This window comes from Neoarius graeffei, chromosome 11, assembly GCF_027579695.1.
Source record: "Neoarius graeffei isolate fNeoGra1 chromosome 11, fNeoGra1.pri, whole genome shotgun sequence".
Taxonomy (NCBI): Eukaryota; Metazoa; Chordata; class Actinopteri; order Siluriformes; family Ariidae; genus Neoarius; species Neoarius graeffei.
This window is the reverse complement of record NC_083579.1, coordinates 62,003,199-62,024,097: the sequence shown is the minus strand read 5'-3', so window position 1 is coordinate 62,024,097 and position 20,899 is coordinate 62,003,199. Positions and strand designations below refer to the sequence as shown.

The 20,899-nt window shown below is 40.1% G+C and overlaps 1 protein-coding gene across 2 annotated transcripts in view; it reads right to left on the bottom strand.

Annotated features, from left to right (window-relative positions):
• Positions 1-20,806, bottom strand: part of ptk2ba (protein tyrosine kinase 2 beta, a) — a 77,935-nt gene extending 57,129 nt beyond the window's left edge. The window contains exons 1-2 of one of the 2 annotated variants that reach the window (XM_060934533.1): positions 20,635-20,806; positions 3,002-3,244 (exon numbers count right to left, since the gene is read on the bottom strand). In XM_060934533.1, coding sequence (XP_060790516.1) covers positions 3,002-3,214 — 213 coding nt within the window. In that variant the 5' untranslated portion in view covers positions 3,215-3,244; positions 20,635-20,806. The remainder of the gene's footprint in view (positions 1-3,001; positions 3,245-20,634) is intronic. The other variant, XM_060934532.1, reaches the window with a different exon arrangement.
• Positions 20,807-20,899: the final 93 nt, after the last annotated feature.

The following is a 20,899-nucleotide window of genomic DNA, read 5'->3' as shown; positions in this document are numbered from 1 at the left end:
ATACCACATATTGGTTGTTTTTTTTGTTGGTTGGTTTGTTTGTTTGTTTGTTTGTTTGTTTAACGGTATACTGTTATTTATAGTGTATTATATTTAATGCCTTATAAGTATGCAAGAATTTTGCATATACTGTACATCTGTGATATTTCCTGTAAATGACTTTATGATTCTCAACAATTTTAGCGACCAAAAACATTTATGTTGTCACATCCATATGTTATACATTTTTATATACAGTGTGTGTAATATGGACATAAACGTTCATGGCATACAAGAAGATGTGTAAACTGTCTAATTTGTGCAAGCAATGAGACTCTTTGTAAGCTGATATGAGATTAAATGTCATATCCATAATACAGATATTTAGGCCGCCCATAGTCAGCTGAGATAGGCTCAAGCTTGCCCGCAACCCTGCACAGGATAAGTGGTTATGGATAATGGATGGATGGATATTTAGGCCCTGCCTAAAAGCAGAGCTCCTGGTGAGTATATCAGCAAAATATTTGCAAGAGCACAAAATCAACCTACCGTAGAATAAAATAGAATAATAATATTATAGTATATGAACCATTGAATGATATAGTGTCGTGTATTTCGCGTTAATAAATTGCTGCATTGTCTTGTGACACTGATGCCAATAATGAGATGTGCATCACAGTTATGAATACATATTTATTCCTTTCTTTGACACCGCATGCCACGCACCAGAAACAACACCACGACATTTATTATGGCATAGCTCTGCTGGGTGCCTGGTGGACAGCAGCGCTTTCACTTCACATCATTACAATATAGTTATGATTGAATATTATCAGACATAAGAACTAATCGATATTGATCCGCAGTCGTTTTAGATTATCTACAACTAAGGAAAGCTGCTCATAATTGCTATTGAATTATACAGTAGTTATGTTTACATGAGTGTGCAGAATAAGAAATCGTTCAGGTAAACAACATGCCCAGGACTGTCTGCAGTACAACATGCCCCGGTACACAAACTGCAGACAGTCCTGGGCATGTTGTACCTGGGGTCCTCAGCCTCCTCAGACCCCAAGTACAACATGCCCAGGACTGTCTGCAGTTTGCGTACCGGGCAAGTGTCAGTGTGGAAGACACCATCCTCTACCTGCTACACCGAGCCCACTCGCATCTGGATAAGGGAAATGGCACACTGAGGATCCTCTTCTTGGACTTCTCGAGTGCCTTCAACACCATCCAGCCCCTATTGCTTCAGGACAAACTGAATAGGATGCAAGTGGACCCCTGCCTAGTCACCTGGATCTACAGCTACCTCACTGACAGGCCGCAGTACGTCAGGCTGAAGGACATCACGTCTGACAGTGATTAGCAGCACCGGAGCACCCCAGGGCACGGTGCTGGCCCCTCTTCTCTTCACCCTGTACACCACGGACTTCTGCTACAACTCGGAGCTGTGTCACATTCAGAAGTTTGCCGATGACACAGCCATCGTTGGGTGTATCAGTGACAACAGAGAGGAGGAGTATAGGAGCCTGGTGATGGACTTTGCTGTGTGGTGCAACAGGAACCATCTGCAGCTCAACACCTTGAAGACCAAGGAGCTAGTCATTGACTTTGGGAGGTCCAGACCAAGGTCGCAACCAGTTCTGATCAAGGGAGTCGAGGTGGAGGCTGTGGATTCCTACAAGTACCTCGGGCTGTGGCTGGACAGAAAGCTGGATTGGACTTGCAACACCAAACACTTATACAGGAAGGGACAGAGCAGGCTATACTTCCTTAGGAGGCTGCGGTCCTTTAACATCTGCAGGAAACTCCTGTGGATGTTCTATCAGTCTGTGGTCACCAGTGTCCTGTTTTACACCATGGTGTGCTGGGGGGGCAGCACATCCAAGAAGGACACATCCAGGCTGGACAAATTGATCAGGCGGGCCGGCTCTGGTCGGCATGAAGCTGGACTCTCTGGTGACTGTGGCAGAGAAGAGGTCTATGGACAAACTATTGAACATCATGGACGATGCCAGTCACCCTCTGCACACCGTCATCAGCAACCAGAGGAGCCTGTTCAGTGACAGAATGCGCCTTCCCAAGTGCAGGACGAACAGACTTAAAAACTCCTTTGTCCCTCATGCCATCAGACTGTACAACTCCTCTCTGGGGGGGAGGAGGGGTAACAGGAAGACAGAGGATGGGAAGGAGCAGTAGCCTAGCCTAAAAATAAGCAATACCGGACAATGTGCAATATAATGTGCAATATAAAGTGCAATATGTCTCCTGCCGCCAACCCCCTTCCCCCCCTCCTTCCCCATATCTTATTCTTTTTATATGTAAATAATTTATTTAATTTATGTAGAAGTTTTCTCTATTTCTTTTCTCTGTTTATCTGTAATGATGCTGCTAGAATCTTAATTTCCCTGAGGGAACCCTCCCAAAGGGATCAATAAAGTTTTATCTAATCTAATCTAATCTAATCTAATCTAATCTAATCTAATCTAATCTAATCTAATCTAATCTAAAAAAAAGCATACAATGCAAAGATACGTTGCCTGCTAGAAAAAAAATTTTTTTTTCAATATTTTCAGTAAAATGTGTTAGTAAATAATCCCACATTATTTTTTTAAAAAGCAAATTAAAAATAAGCACTGGATAAAAACCCATCTATCTTCTGTAAATAAAGATACAAATTTTGTTGTCTGGTAGTCAAGCGTTTATGAGATACGTTGCCTTGCTCTTACAATTGGGTAACCTGCGGTGGTACACATGTACGTAATATTGATGCAAAAGCCATCAAAAATCAGGTCAATGCATTACTATATTCTCTTAAGTATGGAGCTTTGTTCTGCATGCTTTGTGCACGGGGAACTCCGCTAACACCAAAACTGGCCATTATAGTACTGCTGATGATCATTACTAATGATAATACTGATTATTATCCATTATTAGTGAATAAGATTTAAATTATAAGATTTATACAGAATAAGATTTAATTTGTATAATCATATACAAAAGAAAAACTCACACTCACCTTAATTTCCCAGGAACTGTCACATTTTACAAGTTTAAAGTTCTTTCCCAAATTGGCACTGTTGCTAATGAAGCACACTTTGAGGATCTTCACTACACCCACATTCTCACTGACTACTTCAGAGCTACCTTTACACTTCTGTTGCGGTTCACCAGGCGCTGGTTTCCAGGACAGCGTTTTGCCGTCTCCAGACATGTCCACATATGTTGTCATAACAGAGGCTTCTTCATCTCAACACCAAATCTGCAGTAAAGAGGCAACAAGAGGCTTTACAGCTTTGAAGAGATCAAGGGAGTGGTATTCCTCGTCTCAAGGAAATTTTAGTAAGCACAAAGACATAAATGTTGCATAACAGATGGAAGTCTTGCATTACAAAATTCAGTCTCACTGACATAAATCCTGATATTCCAACACGTTAGCACATGAAATAAACCCTACCTCATTATGACTCCCACAAAGAACATTTATAGTGAGAAGTAAGTATTCAGACATACTTCTTTTTGTTATTTAAGATGGTTCCAGTGTACAGTGGTGCTTGAAAGTTTGTGAACCCTTTAGAACTTTCTATATTTCTGCATAAATATGACCTAAAACATCATCAGATTTTCACACAAGTCCTAAAAGAGCAATTCCAGCATTATGGACGTGACACTTGAACTCAAAATGGCAACAAATGACCCAGTGCATGTTTTATTGTCTCCCAGTATTTAAACAGGTGTTGCATATTTTAAGGCTGTACCATACTGCAGAAGTGATAGAACAAGAACAATTCCCATAGTACATCTAGGGCATGCCAGAAAATGCCAATAAAAGATGCGTTATGGATGTGACAGAAAAAGTATCACTTTTCTTGGGTGACTGTACATTTTTATCAAACTCTGTGAAATTGTAAACCTAATGTCGAAATGGAGATATCCATTTGATAGAGGGGTCCAAGGTGAATATTACAAAATATTTTAAACAAAGATTTTTTTATTTCATGCAGAGTTTCGGAAGGAAAAGTCAGCGTTATGGATGTGACGAAATTCCGTTATGGATGTGACGCGTCTGAAATAGACATGGCATATGTTTAGAAAATCAGCAATTTAACCACCATAACCCTTTGAAAAACTCTCTAAATATCAGCTAAAACTATCAAAGTTCTTAAATAATATTTAGAATGGCTATTGTTTTGCTGTTTTGTGGATTTTAGCATACAGTTCTGTGGCTTGTGGCAATAATATAGAATTGTACATGATCAAAGTTGATTTTAGCTTGGGGTTTACATTATAAGAAAGAAAGACTGACAGTGACATATTAGGTTGGTTACAAATTGGTTCAACTTATTCACATCTGTAAAATACAGGCCTAGGTGATATCTCTGGGAGTGGTTTTGATGTATTACATGTTGCTTTATTGTTGCATGGTGAGGTTGACATTTACATGGAATTGCCCAAAAGTAGATTAATGGCCCTTTTCCACTACCCTTTTTCAGCTCTTTTCAGCTCATTTCAGCCCGAAACGGCTCGCGTTTCGACTACCTCAGAGCGGCGCGACTCAGCTCGCTTCAGCCCTACTCAGCACCCAAAACTCGCACCGTTTTGGAGTAGGGCTGAAGCGAGCCAAACCGAGCCGAGTGGGGCTAGGGGCGTGAGGAGACACTCCCCTGTGCACTGATTGGTGAGGAGGAGTGTCCTCACATGCCCACACACGCCCCGCGAGCACGCTGGGATCTGTAAACACCGTAAACCCAGAAGAAGAAGAATTACGAATTACGAGAATTTCTGAAGCCTTATGCGCCTCGCCTCATCTATACGCTCTTGCCAGAATCTGTTGGCGTTGTAGGTGACAACAAGCCACAGCACCAAGACCAGCAACACTAACGACTCCATGTTTATTGTTTACTGTCCGGGTTGTGAGACTACCGCTTAAAAGGTCACTGATGTCACTGTTTGCACCGCCTAACGACATCACGTGACGTCCACCCACTTTCGCTAACTCCACCCAACGTGTCCACCCACTTCCAGCCAGCACGGTTCAGCGCGGTTGTAGTCGAAATGCAACGCCAACAGCCCCACTCAGCTCGACTCAGCACGGCACGGCTCAGCCCAACTCAGCCGCGTTGGTAGTGGAAAAGCGGCAAAAGAGAACCCAGTTAAACTAATGAGACAAAATATTATACTTGGTCATTTATTTATTGAGGAAAATGATCCAATATTACATATCTGTGAGTGGCAAAAGTATATGAACCTTTACAGTACTTTCAGTCTCTGGTGTAACCCCCTTGTGCAGCAATAACTGCAACTAAACATTTCCAGTAAATATTGATCAGTCCTGATCAATTTCAGCCCATTCCTCCATACAGAACAGCTTCAACTCTGGGATGTTGGTGGGTTTCCTCACATGAACTGCTCGCTGCAGGTCCTTCCACAACATTTCCATTGGATTAAGGTCAGGACTTTGACTTGGCCATTCCAAAACATTCACTTTATTCTTCTTTAACCATTCTTTGGTAGAACAAATTGTGTGCTTAGGGTCGCTGTCTTGCTGCACGACCCATCTTCTCTTGAGATTCAGTTCATGGACAGATGTCCTGACATTTTCCTTTAGAATTCGCTGGTATAATTCAGAATTCATTGTTCCATCAATGATGGCAAGCCATCCTGGCCCAGATGCAGCAAAACAGGCCCAAACCATGATACTACCACCACCATGTTTCGCAGATGGGATAAGGTTCTTATGCTGGAATGCAGCGTTTTCCTTTCTCCAAACATAACGCTTCTCATTTAAACCAAAAAGTTCTATTTTGGTCTCATCCGTCCACAAAAGATTTTTCCAATAGCCTTCTGGCTTGTCCACGTGATCTTTAGCAAACTGCAGACATGCAGCAATGTTCTTTTTGGAGAGCAGTGGCTTTCTCCTAGCAACCCTGCCATGCACACCATTGTTGTTCAGTGTTCTCCTGATGGTGGACTCATGAACGTTAACATTAGCCAATGTGAGAGAGGTCTTCAGTTGCTCAGAATTTACCTTGGGGTCCTCTGTGACCTTGCCAACTATTACACACCTTGCTCTTGGAGTGATCTTTGTTGGTCGACCACTCCTGGGGAGGGTAACAATGGTGTTGAATTTCCTCCATTTGTACATAATCTGTCTGACTGTGGATTGGTGGAGTCCAAACTCTTTAGAGATGGTTTTGTAACCATTTCCAGCCTGATGAGCATCAACAACGTTTTTTCTGAGGTCCTCAGAAATCTCCTTCGTTCGTGCCATGATGCACTTCCACAAACGTGTGTTGTGAAGATCAGACTTTGATAGATCCCTGTTCTTTAAATAAAACAGGGTGCCCACTCACACCTGATTGTCATCCCATTGATTGAAAACACCTGACTCTAATTTCACCTTCAAATTAACTGCTAATCCTAGAGGTTCACATACTTTTGCCACTCACAGATATGTAATATTGGATCATTTTCCTCAATAAATAAATGACCAAGTATAATATTTTGTCTCATTTGTTTAACTGGGTTCTCTTTATCTACTTTTAGGACTTGTGTGAAAATCTGATGATGTTTTAGGTCATATTTATGCAGAAGTATAGAAAATTCTAAAGGGTTCACAAACTTTCAAGCACCACTGTATATGTTAAATTTACATACATAATGCTTTTGAGTTTGTACTTATTAATATGAACAAAAAGTATGTATTCATAAGCATAAACAAATACATGATAAATACATAAAAATGAAAACGATAGGGAAAAAAGTATTCAGAGATGGCAAATTACCAGCGTTATTAACAAGTAATTACATTTTTGCAGCATTGTCGTTCAGTTTTGGCCTATGCCTCTTAACAAACCATCTTCAATTACCTGCATTTACAATTAGTCCCTCTGATGGACTCGCAACTTACAAGATCCTCCATAAATTCTCAGTGGGATTCAGATCAGGAACCTGGCCAGGCCATGCAAAGCTTTCTAGGGTTATTTTGGCTATATGTTTTGTGTTACTGTCTTGTTGAAACATTCTCCCCAGATTCAGTTTCTCGGCTAATGAAATTCTCCTCTCATATGTCTCAGTACATGGCTCTGTTTGCAGCCCCATTTCACAATGCTCCCACCTCCGTACTTCACTTTAATGTATGGTGTTCTTGGAGTTGAACGCGCAAACCTTTTTTAATCAAACATGATAAAATGAATTATTGAAAAAGAAAAAGAAGACGATGCCTTTATTTGTCACATATACATTACAGCACAGTGAAATTCTTTTCTTTGCATTTCCCAGTTAGGAAGCTGGGGTCAGAGTGATTGTGACTATGGGGCTCAACAGTGGCAGCTTTCTGGTGCTGGGGCTTGAACCCCCAACCTTCTGATCAGTAACTCACAGCCTTAAACATTGAACCACCAAGGGAAATCTTGTCAAACCGGTCTATTTTTTGTTTTGTCTGACCAGAGTAGATTGTTCCAAAAGAGTTCTGATTTGTCAAATTTTTTTCGATGCGCACCTCTGATTTGCATGGAATGTAGGAACCAAGATGACTTCAGTTCAGTTCATTGCTTATTGAAGACAGAAAAAGTTGGAACAGTATGTTGAAAAATAAAGTAAAACTGAAAACAATGCGTTCTAAATAATCTGACCTGCATTACACTCAAAACAAAACAAGAGCACGTTTTACCTCATGAATTTGATTGATTTTCCAAAATACAACCCCGATTCCAAAAAAGTTGGGACAAAGTACAAATTGTAAATAAAAACGGAATGCAATAATTTACAAATCTCAAAAACTGATATTGTATTCACAATAGAACATAGACAACATATCAAATGTCGAAAGTGAGACATTTTGAAATGTCATGCCAAATATTGGCTCATTTGAAATTTCATGACAGCAACACATCTCAAAAAAGTTGGGACAGGGGCAATAAGAGGCTGGAAAAGTTAAAGGTATAAAAAAGGAACAGCTGGAGGACCAAATTGCAACTCATTAGGTCAATTGGCAATAGGTCATTAACATGACTGGGTATAAAAAGAGCATCTTGGAGTGGCAGCGGCTCTCAGAAGTAAAGATGGGAAGAGGATCACCAATCCCCCTAATTCTGCGCCGACAAATAGTGGAGCAATATCAGAAAGGAGTTCGACAGTGTAAAATTGCAAAGAGTTTGAACATATCATCATCTACAGTGCATAATATCATCAAAAGATTCAGAGAATCTGGAAGAATCTCTGTGTGTAAGGGTCAAGGCTGGAAAACCATACTGGGTGCCCGTGATCTTCGGGCCCTTAGACGGCACTGCATCACATACAGGCATGCTTCTGTATTGGAAATCATAAAATGGGCTCAGGAATATTTCCAGAGAACATTATCTGTGAACACAATTCACCATGCCATCCGCCGTTGCCAGCTAAAACTCTATAGTTCAAACAAGAAGCCATATCTAAACATGATCCAGAAGCGCAGGCGTCTTCTCTGGGCCAAGGCTCATTTAAAATGGACTGTGGCAAAGTGGAAAACTGTTCTGTGGTCAGACGAATCAAAATTTGAAGTTCTTTATGGAAATCAGGGACACCGTGTCATTCGGACTAAAGAGATGAAGGACGACCCAAGTTGTTATCAGCGCTCAGTTCAGAAGCCTGCATCTCTGATGGTATGGGGTTGCATTAGTGCGTGTGGCATGGGCAGCTTACACATCTGGAAACACACCATCAATGCTGAAAGGTATATCCAGGTTCTAGAGCAACATATGCTCCCATCCAGACGATGTCTCTTTCAGGGAAGACCTTGCATTTTCCAACATGACAATGCCAAACCACATACTGCATCAATTACAGCATCATGGCTGCGTAGAAGAAGGGTCCGGGTACTGAACTGGCCAGCCTGCAGTCCAGATCTTTCACCCATAGAAAACATTTGGTGCATCATAAAACGGAAGATACGACAAAAAAGACCTAAGACAGTTGAGCAACTAGAATCCTACATTAGACAAGAATGGGTTAACATTCCTATCCCTAAACTTGAGCAACTTGTCTCCTCAGTCCCCAGACGTTTACAGACTGTTGTAAAGAGAAAAGGGGATGTCTCACAGTGGTAAACATGGCCTTGTCCCAACTTTTTTGAGATGTGTTGTTGTCATGAAATTTAAAATCACCTAATTTTTCTCTTTAAATGATACATTTTCTCAGTTTAAACATTTGATATGTCGTCTCTGTTCTATTCTGAACAAAATATGGAATTTTGAAACTTCCACATCATTGCATTCTGTTTTTATTTACAATTTGTACTTTGTCCCAACTTTTTTGGAATCAGGGTTGTAAACACTTATATCAATTTTGATTCTGGCAACAGATTTAAAAAAAAAAAACTGTTGGGATGGTAAAGCAGTAATGTTGCCATTCCTTCTCACAACATTTAAAGGATGTTTGGTGACCAAAAAACACCAAACAGTGAAGTGTTTCAAGTGTTACTGTGTCCTATTCTTCCTTCAAACAGGTCTTAAGGTGTGGAATAGTACAGGGTTGTGACAGGCACCTTCTCCTTCCACAGCCATGTCTTTGTAATGTGAGCAGAATGTGGTTTTGCATTGCCTTGTTGAAATATCCCTGGAAAAGATGTCATCTTGAAGGCAGCATATGTTGCTCCAAAATCTCAATGTACTTTTCTGCATTAATGCTGCTATCACAGAAATGTAAATTACCTTTTCCAAGGGCACTGACACAACGCCATACCATGACAGACCCTGGCTTTTGGACTTGTTACTGGTATCAGTCATGATGGTCCTTTTTGTCTTTAGTCCAGAACACATGGTGTCCATTTCTTACCAAAAAAAAAAAAGGCCTGGAATACTGATTCGTCTGACCACAATACACGCTTCCACTGTGTGAGGGTCCATCCCAGATGCTTCCAAGCCCAGAGAAGTCGACAGCGCTTCTGAACACAGTTAACATAATCCTTTTTGCACAGTAAAGTTTTAAGGGGCATTTATGGATGTAACTCTGTATTGTAGTGTTTGACAAAGGTTTGACAAAGTAATCCCAAGCCCATGTGGTTATATCAGCTGAATATGAATGATGGTTTTTGATGCAGTGCCGTCTGAGAGATCAGAGCTCACAGGTGTTCAGCTTAGGCTTACACCTTTGTCCTTTATGCACCAAAATTCCTCCAGATTCCTTGAATCATTTAATGATATTATGCACCGTAGAGGACGGACTATTTAAATCTCTTCATATATTTCTTTCAGGAAAATTGTTTTTAAACATTTCAATAATTATCTCGCCCGCTACGGAGTAAGCGAGGCAAGGTATTTTTTTCGGACGGGTTTCTTTGTTTCTTTGTTAACGATATTACAGGAAAACGGCTGGATCACTCTTCATGAAACTTTCAGGATAGATGGGCATTGGTCTCAAATAGAACCTCCAATATTTTGAGGGTCATCCGGTCAAGGTCACCAAAAAGGTCAAAATCGTTTTTGTTGTGGCTACTGTCTCATATAGAGGCGCTAGCCACTATGTCATCATGCTGTAAGAACGTAAGAGTGTAACAAACGCGCACTGCACACGCGCATACACGTGTTCCGATTAAAATGGCCGGTGAGTGTGTACAATTCGGTTCACCGTTCAAAATAAATGGACTAAAGAAATCGCTTTCAGACATGTTTATGCTTATTACAGAGGGAAAGTGCGTTCCACTGAGCTTTAGCGCCGGGCCATTTCCGGGAAATAAGAGTTTGGGTCATGGCGACAGCGTGTGTATGTCAGCCTCGGTCCGGAGGTTTCAGTTTCAAAAACTGTAAGAGGTAAGAGTAGAATAATATAAAGTACAGACACTTGGTATATTTTACTTCTGTGATTTTTAAATTGTTCATTTTTGGATTATGCTTCATTTTTGTGGCTACTGCCTTATAGAGTATATATATATATATATATATATATATATGTATATATATATATATATATATATATATATATAGGAGTCAAAATTTGCTAATGGGTAATAATGGTGAGACACGTATAAAAAAATCATCTCCATCCACTATTTTAAACATAAATTGGATATTTTTTGGTTTAAATAAAATAATATTGCTCTAAGAAATAATGTTGACAACTTCAGATATCACAAGCTATATTTTCCCAATAAAATCATGAATTAATTTTTTGAAGTTGGTGAATTTTAGACACCCGACCGTAACAGTTCTGACTAACCAACTTCGACAAGGTTTGATTGCTATACAACTTACTGTCGGAATTAAATCAACTACACTCCATAAAACAGGTTTACTGAAGTGTTTAAAAAATCACATACAATGGGCCTGCACATTTTCTAAACACGAAAAAATCATTTAAAAAAAAGACCCTTATGCACGTTACTGTGTCCGTCAGAAGTCAACATCAACTTGTGAATAAGAATATTCCAACTAAAAACATTAATATAGAACAATATATGTAATCAATCACTTTAATATAAAAGCACCAATTGATTTATAATTAATTCTCACCTTGGAATCTGCCTGTTTTCAAAATACATCGATGGTAAAATCAAAGGATCGCTGTCTGTCAGAAAATAACGTACACAAGACTGTATCGTATATCTCCGACCGGCATAGCACCACATGATACACAAACCTCCAGGAAATCCACACTACCACAAGTTTTGATGACATCATCGCTTTCCGAGAAGATGGAGAAAATGGCCGCCTGAGCAGCGTGTGTTTGCAGTCTGTCAGGAAAGCTAACGTGCATAATACGTAACGCACGTAAGTATAGATTTGTTCTTCACTCACTAAAAATGAACCGTAGCGATCGGGGAACTGGCTGAAATACTTCATAATGGATGTAAACAAAAATTGAATATGAATTTTACTATATAATTTTAGTCTTAGATTTCTCCTGTTACTTAAATATTCATATCCCCCTTTCCCTAGTCAGATCTTATAGTGCAATTAGAGTACATTTCAATGAATTCATCTTTGGTAATTTATGTCCGTCAAAAGTAACATGCATAAGTATACTAACCCACATGTGTTTAATATTGTATTGTTCCACAGAGTCCTGTTTCCAATCCTTAATGTTAATAGTAAGCTACTACTGTTATGTTATGAGGATTTCTTCACAATGAATTCTTGTGTTATGTCGGTTCATAAGTGATAACAGAAAAGTTATCACCTTGGCTCTTGGTCGTGAATCTTTTCACCTGTTTCTTGAATAATTATATTCTCATTTTCTGGAAAGATCTTTGATATTTTCCATTAAGTATTGTAAAAACCTGATTATTTCATTCTTATATGCATGGAGTTTTGTAAAATAAGGAGAAAAAAACTAAAAATACTTCATTTTTTTCCGTCAAAAAATAACATGCATAAGCGTAGATTTGATAACTTCGCAGATGATTTTTTTGAAAATCCAGTGTGATTACTATCTTTTCAATTGTTAATATGTTTAATAAAATAATAAAAGTTTAATATGATGTAGTTTAATTTTTCAATAAAAGAATATGAATTTTGACATGATTTGTTACATATTATTACCCATTAGCAGATTTTCATTCATATATATATATGCATATATATATGCATGCTATATTTACTGTATGGACATGGTATCAAAAAACAATTTTATTTATAAGCAGTAGCCACATGGACCCACAGGGTATCTATTTTTTTCATGATATCTTCCTTCATATTCATCATAAGTGCTACCAGGAAAGGTTTGTTTTGCCTGGCAACACTTGTTTTCTCATGCATTTGTTGACAAACTGGAGATCCTCAGCCTATCTTTGCTCCTCAAAGACCCCGTCCACACGTAGCCGGGTATCTGCTAAATCGAAGATATTTTTCTACGTTTTGGCCTGTCATCCACATGAAAACACATCAAAAACGAATATTTAAAAAAACTCCGGGCAAAGTGAAGATTTTTGAAAACTCCGTGTATGCCTTTTCGTGTAGACAGAGATAACCGGAGGTTTGCGTTTTAGAACGTCACAATCTGCGCCAAAAAATGACAAATCTGCCCTGACGTCAAACGTGCAACCTTTGTTTACTGCAGAAGCCAGATTAAGCATGGACTTAAGCTAGCCGCACACCACGGCGATCCACGCGGTACCGAACCGACCCATTTCAGAGCCGACTCCCGACAGGGCACGCACATATCCCCCGACTCTTGACGAGTGCAGTCGCGATTGAAGCGACACGTGACAACTTAATAGCTTTGTGATTGGCTATTGGATATAGTTACTGTTAAATCCAACACTTGAAGATGCTACAGGCTGAATTACAAATGACACAACATGGAATATGTAGCGCACTATCTAGGCTGCATGAGCTATTATTTCCAACCTTAAATAGTGCACTTATATAGGGGAGTTAAAGCGATTTGGAATTCAGCCACACAACTTGAGCAGAGTGGCTTTCCAGCCCACTGTGTCTATGGATAAAGCTTCAGTCTATAGAATTACAGTATATACCTGCATTAGGTGCTACCAACATGTATTTCTCACGCTAGAAATTGTGTTTAATGATGTCACGTGTTATATGCGAAAGATATGATTGGCTATTGCTAGCGACTCTCGCCGATCAGTCTGGCTCCCGATTAGTTTTTCGAATCGGCTGTGAGATGAGTCGGTACCATCGAAAACTAGTCTTTACGCCTGACTCGCGACTTCAGTTGGCTCGGTACGCTGAAAATCGGCGTAGTGTGCGGCTAGCTAAAGAGTAATGGATCGGAGTAGTGCCTTGAAAGCGTTAATTATTGTGCAGGTGCTATTTACATGTTTAATTTTAGAAGCCCAACTACTGCTCCAAGAGCGCAGGCGATGTGATTAGGGGGTAGGATTTGGGGAAATAACCATCTACAGGTTTGGAATGCTTATGAATGTGATTGAAAACGCAGATGTTCGGTTATGTGTGGAAGGGATTTTTTTCGAAGACGAGGTGGTGTGGATAAAACATTTTTATAAACGGAGGGGGGGGAAATGTTCGGTTTTAAAAATACCCGGCTACGTGTGTACATGGCAAAAGACTAGGCCTTACCTAGATACTGATTTTGAAGCAAGTCATGATTACAATCACCTGTTGACATCACCTGTTTCAAATCACATCATTATTTAATTGTTTTACCTCATTACTAGCCCTAAATTTCCCCCTCTCAACTTTTTTTTTTTGGAATTTGTTGCAGACTTGAAATCGATGTGTATTAACAAATGAAATGAAGTTAATCAGACAAAACATGAAATATCTTGGGTTTATACTGTCTGCAATGAAATACAAGTCAAAGTAAATTTAGAAATCACTGTTTTCTTTTTATATTTGCATTTTCCCTACTGTCCCAACTTTTCTGATTTGGGGTTGTATATTTCTTTTAAAAAAAAAAAGACAATGACAATAGGAAGTGAAACTTTTTTCCACATGAGACCACAATTTTGGTAAGTCATTAGCTGTCTGGTGAAGATTGATTTATTGCTGTTTTTTAATGTCTAATTTTCTTCTGTAACTAGACAAAGCAAACCAATCAAAAAGAATCGTTCTGACAAACAGTAACCACAGTATTTCATCAAAGATCAAAAATGTATAGCTGGTTTCCTGCTCACTTTACTTTGACCTTGTTGTGCACACAATATACATTTTTTTATTTCTATTTATGCTGCATAGTTTTTTAGCTAAGAACACTACAAAATATAATATTCATAGTTTATTTTGCAGTGTATGCACATCTATAAAGCACATGATCTATGTACTACAGTGCAGGGCTACAGTAAAACTAACTCCTTCAGTGGTGACACATCACTGTAATGGGCATATAATAGAGAAAATGTATTTGCTGCCAGAATGTATTTGCTGCATTTCTTATACAGTGGGGCAAAAAAGTATTTAGTCAGTCACCAATTGTGCAAGTTATCCCACTTAAAAAGATGAGAGAGGCCTGTAATTTTCATCATAGGTATACCTCAACTATGAGAGACAGAATGGGGGGAAAAAATCCAGGAAATCACATTGTAGGATTTTTAAAGAATTTATTTGCAAATTATGATGGAAAATAAGTATTTGGTCAATAACAAAAGTTCATCTCAATACTTTGTTATATACCCTTTGTTGGCAATGACAGAGGTCAAACGTTTTCTGTAAGTCTTCACAAGGTTTTCACACACTGTTGCTGGTATTTTGGCCCATTCCTCCATGCAGATCTCCTCTAGAGCAGTGATGTTTTGGGGCTGTCGCTGGGCAACACGGACTTTCAACTCCCTCCAAAGATTTTCTATGGGGTTGAGATCTGGAGACTGGCTAGGCCACTCCAGGACCTTGAAATGCTTCTTACAAAGCCACTCCTTCGTTGCCCGGGCGGTGTGTTTGGGATCAGTGTCATGCTGAAAGACCCAGCCACGTTTCATCTTCAATGCCCTTGCTGATGGAAGGTGGTTTTCACTCAAAATCTCACGATACATGGCCTCATTCATTCTTTCCTTTACACGGATCAGTCGTCCTGGTCCCTTTGCAGAAAAACAGCCCCAAAGCATGATGTTTCCACCCCCATGCTTCACAGTAGGTATGGTGTTCTTTGGATGCAACTCAGCAATCTTTCTCCTCCAAACACGACAAGTTGAGTTTTTACCAAAAAGTTCTATTTTGGTTTCATCTGACTATATGACATTCTCCCAATCCTCTTCTGGATCATCCAAATGCTCTCTAGCAAACTTCAGACGGGCCTGGACATGTACTGGCTTAAGCAGGGGGACACGTCTGGCACTGCAGGATTTGAGTCCCTGGCGGCGTAGTGTGTTACTGATGGTAGCCTTTGTTACTTTGGTCCCAGCTCTCTGCAGGTCATTCACTAGGTCCCCCCGTGTGGTTCTGGGATTTTTGCTCACTGTTCTTGTGATCATTTTGACCCCACGGGGTGAGATCTTGCTTGGAGCCCCAGATCGAGGGAGATTATCAGTGGTCTTGTATGTCTTCCATTTTCTAATAATTGCTCCCACAGTTGATTTCTTCACACCAAGCTGCTTACCTATTGCAGATTCAGTCTTCCCAGCCTGCTGCAGGTCTACAATTTTGTTTCTGGTGTCCTTTGACAGCTGTTTGGTCTTGGCCATAGTGGAGTTTGGAGTGTGACTGTTTGAGGTTGTGGACAGGTGTCTTTTATACTGATAACAAGTTCAAACAGGTGCCATTAATACAGGTAATGAGTGGAGGACAGAGGAGCCTCTTAAAGAAGTTGTTACAGGTCTGTGAGAGCCAGAAATCTTGCTTGTTTGTAGGTGACCAAATACTTATTTTACCGAGGAATTTACCAATTAAAATTAAAATTAATTAAAAATCCTACAATGTGATTTCCTGGATTCTTTCCCCCCATTCTGTCTCTCATAGTTGAAGTGTACCGATGATGAAAATTACAGGCCTCTCTCATATTTTAAGTGGGAGAACTTGCACAATTGGTGGCTGACTAAATACTTTTTTGCCCCACTGTATATCATCTCATTATCTCTAGCCGCTTGATCCTGACCATAGGTGAGAGTCGGAACGTAGATCGACCATCCTACAGGGTCGCAGGCAAGCTGGAGCCTATCCCAGCTGACTACGGGCGAAAGGCGGGGTACACCCTGGACAAGTTGCCAGGTCATCACAGGGCTGACACAGACAACCATTCACACTCACATTCACACCTACGGTCAATTTAGAGTCACAAGTTAACCTAACCTGCATGTCTTTGGACTGTGGGGGAAACCGGAGCACCCGGAGGAGACCCACGCGGACACGGGGAGAACATGCAAACTCCGCACAGAAAGGCCCTCGCTGGCCACGGGGCTCAAACCCGGACGTTCTTGCTGTGAGGCAACAGCGCTAACCACTACACCAGGTTTGTAAATGCATAACAGTGAAAATTCACAGAAATGTGTGAAATAGATTGTCTGTAAATATTTAGGATTTCACTATGTTTCAGGTTTTGGACAGGCTTCTCAGATTGTGCGTTAGTTAAAATATGTATGGAACATGGAAAAAACCCATTATTATAAGCAAATCTTTCATAACTTTATTTAGTCCAGTTTATTTATATATATATATATATATATATATATATATATATATATATATATATATATTCATTTATTTATTTTTTGGCAATGATTCATTTACATACTGGTCACTCATACTGGTCACTCATGCAGTTGAGTGGACTTGTATGTCTACTTATGGAATTAAATAGAAGTACACAGTCTCTGATGCAATGGTACTTATAATAGTAGCCTACATACCTAAAATGGAAATTGTGGGCCCCCAAAAGTATTTAAAATTCATTTTGACCCCGAACCAAAAACTGTCTATCCCTGCTTTAGAGGCCTTAATGGCCTTAACTAGTACAATTATATTAGATTTCCAACAAACCTAGCTTATTGTGGATTGAAATGTTTTTTGTGCATTTCTATTCATTTCACACTTAGACTTATCTCAAACTCAAAACTAAACAAACTCAGAAAGAGCAAACTAACAAAATTGACAGAGGTGTACAGGTCCAACACCAGATTAAATTAAAGTATGTGTAAGATGATCTACAAACCCAAATGCAAGTTGTTTTTTTAAAGCATTGCTTTCTAAATTTACTTTGAATTGTATTTCATTGTAGATGGTATTAACACAAAGAACGATATGAAGGGATTTGGATATTTCACCCTCTACATTGCATAATATCATTAAACAATTCATGGAATTGGGAGGAAATTTGGTGCGTAAAGGGCAAGGGCCTAAACCTAAGCTGAACACCTGTGAGCACCAATCTCTTGGATGGTGCTGCATCAAGAACCATCATTCATCTACAGCTGATATAACCACATAGACTTGGGATTATTTTACCAAATCTTTGTCAACCACTACAATACAGAGTTACATCCACAAATGCCCATTAAAACTTTACTGTTCAAAAAGGAAGCTTTATGTTAACTGTGTCCAGAAGTGCCACTGACTTCTCTGTCCTTGGAGGCATCTGGGATGGACCATCACACAGTGAAAATGTGTATTGCAGTCAGATGAATCAATATTCCAGGTCTTTTTCTTTTTTTTTGGTAAGAAATACTCCAGACGAAAGATGTAAAGGACCATCCAGAGTGTTAGCAGCAACAAGTCCAAAAGCCAGGGACTGTCCTGGTATAGGGTTGTGTCAGTGCCCTTGGTAAAGGTAACTTACACATCTGTGATGGCAGCATTAATGTAGATTGAGATTTTGGTAAATGCTTTACCATACCAACTTTTTTTTTAATGTGTTGCAAGAATCAAACTTGAATTGTGTTTATCCATCCATTATCTGTAGCCGCTTATCCTGTTCTACACGGTCGCAGGCAAACTGGAGCCTATCCCAGCTGACTATGGACGAGAGGTGGGGTACACCCTGGACAAGTCACCAGGTTATCGCAGGGCTGAAACAGACACAACCATTCACACTCACATTCACACCTACGGTCAATTTAGAGCCACCAATTAACCTAACCTGCATGTCTTTGGACTGTGGGGGAAACCGGAGCACCCGGAGGAAACCCACGCAGACACACAGAGAACATGCAAACTCCACACAGAAAGGCCCTCGCCGGCCACGGGGCTCGAACCCAGGACCTTCTTGCTGTGAGGCGACAGCGCTAACTACTACACCGCCATTTTTAATAACATACGAATGTTTCATTTTTTGGAAAATTAATTTTTGAGAATTTCTTGAACCTCCATTCCATCCATTATCCGTAACCGCTTATCCTGTGCAGGGTTGTGGGCAAGCTGGAGCCTATCCCAGCTGACTATGGGCGAGAGGTGGGGTACACCCTGGACAAGTCACCAGGTTATCGCAGGGCTGACACAGACAACCATTCACACTCATGGTCAATTTCGAGCCACCAATTAGCCTAACCTGCATGTCTTTGGACTGTGGGGGAAACCAGAGCATGTGAAGGAAATCCATGCAGACAACATGCAAACTCCGCACAGAAAGGCCCTCGTCTTTCGGCCGCTGGGCTCGAACCCAGAACCTTCTTGCTGTGAGGCGACAGCGCTAACCACTACACCACCGTGCCGCCTGAATTGTATTTATTTCGTCAATAAATAAATATATTTATTTATTTCATACAGTAATACATTGAACAATGTGCTGTTTTGTTTTGAGTGCAATACAGGTCAAAGATTATTTACAAATTATTGTTTTCAGTTTTAATTTCAACTTTTGTGATTTAGGGTCACGACAAAACATTGTTCTATATGGTATGTAATGATTTATCGTTCCTTTTTTTTAAATAAAAGTGATAAGTGAAAAAAAACCAATATGAGATGCAAGACTGAAACAGGCTTAATTACTGTACAACCATTAAGGGTTTTTTTGTTTTGTTTTTTAAATCTCATTATTCTTGTCAGATCTCTGACAGGACTTTCAAAATTATAGACAAAAACACCTGGAGAGCAGAAGTAGGGCGCAAAATGTCTCATCTCTCATCTCATTATCTCTAGCTGCTTTATCCTGTTCTACAGGGTCGCAGGCAAGCTGGAGCCTATCCCAGCTGACTACGGGCGAAAGGCAGGGTACACCCTGGACAAGTCGCCAGGTCATCACAGGGCTGACACATAGACACAGACAACCATTCACACTCACACCTACGGTCAATTTAGAGTCACCAGTTAACCTAACCTGCATGTCTTTGGACTGTGGGGGAAACCGGAGCACCCGGAGGAAACCCACGCGGACACGGGGAGAACATGCAAACTCCACACAGAAAGGCTCTCGCCGGCCCCGGGGCTCGAACCCAGGACCTTCTTGCTGTGAGGCGACAGCGCTAACCACTACACCACCGTGCCGCCCGGCGCAAAACGTGTTTATGTTTATTAATTTTAGAAACAGATTTGGGTTTAATTTCACATCTGTAGAGCAGGCACCTAGGTCACATGCGGCTGCTCGAAGATCAATAGCATCATGTTATGTTGTTTGTACCACAAATATTTTGCTACATGCTTTACTTCCAGTTTTATATATATACACTACCGTTCAAAAGTTTGGGGTCACCCAGACAATTTTGTATTTTCCATGAAAAGTCACACTTTTATTTACCACCATAAGTTGTAAAACGAATAGAAAATATAGTCGAGACATTTTTCTGGCCATTTTGAGCATTTAATCGACCCCACAAATGTGATGCTCCAGAAACTCAATCTGCTCAAAGGAAGGTCAGTTTTATAGCTTCCTCTAAAGAGCTAAACTGTTTTCAGCTGTGCTAACATGATTGTACAAGGGTTTTCTAATCATCCATTAGCCTTCTGAGGCAATGAGCAAACACATTGTACCATTAGAACACTGGAGTGACAGTTGCTGGAAATGGGCCGGTACACCTATGGAGATATTGCACCAAAAACCAGACATTTGCAGCTAGAATAGTCATAATGTATAGAGTGTATTTCTGATTAGTTTAAAGTGATCTTCATTGAAAAGAACAGTGCTTTTCTTTCAAAAATAAGGACATTCCAAAGTGACCCCAAACTTTTGAACGGTAGTATATATAATGTTGTGCAAACTAAACTAAACGAGATACAGAGTGGCCTAGAGTTACATAGAGCAGATCTGAGATCCTGTCTCATAACTTCCTGTGTTAAGACAGGTTGTGCCTTATACAAACAATTAACGGTAAAGCTAATTTACAAAACGAACACTGACCTGTTCAAAGCTGCTTTGAAGACATTTCTTCTTCGTGTTCTTGCCTTGTTGTGGGTTTTCTTCGTAAACTTGGCTATATCAAGCTATACCCAAACAGCAGGTTGGTGCCTACTTCTATTACCCAAGAAAGACTGTTAGCTGAATACTTCATCTCTAGGTGCATGCTACTGTACTAAACAGTATGGAAGAACAGTACGCCATCATACTATTATGACAGCACACTATTTAGTGCAGCAGTACGCGGCTGTGGACGTAGACAGAAGCC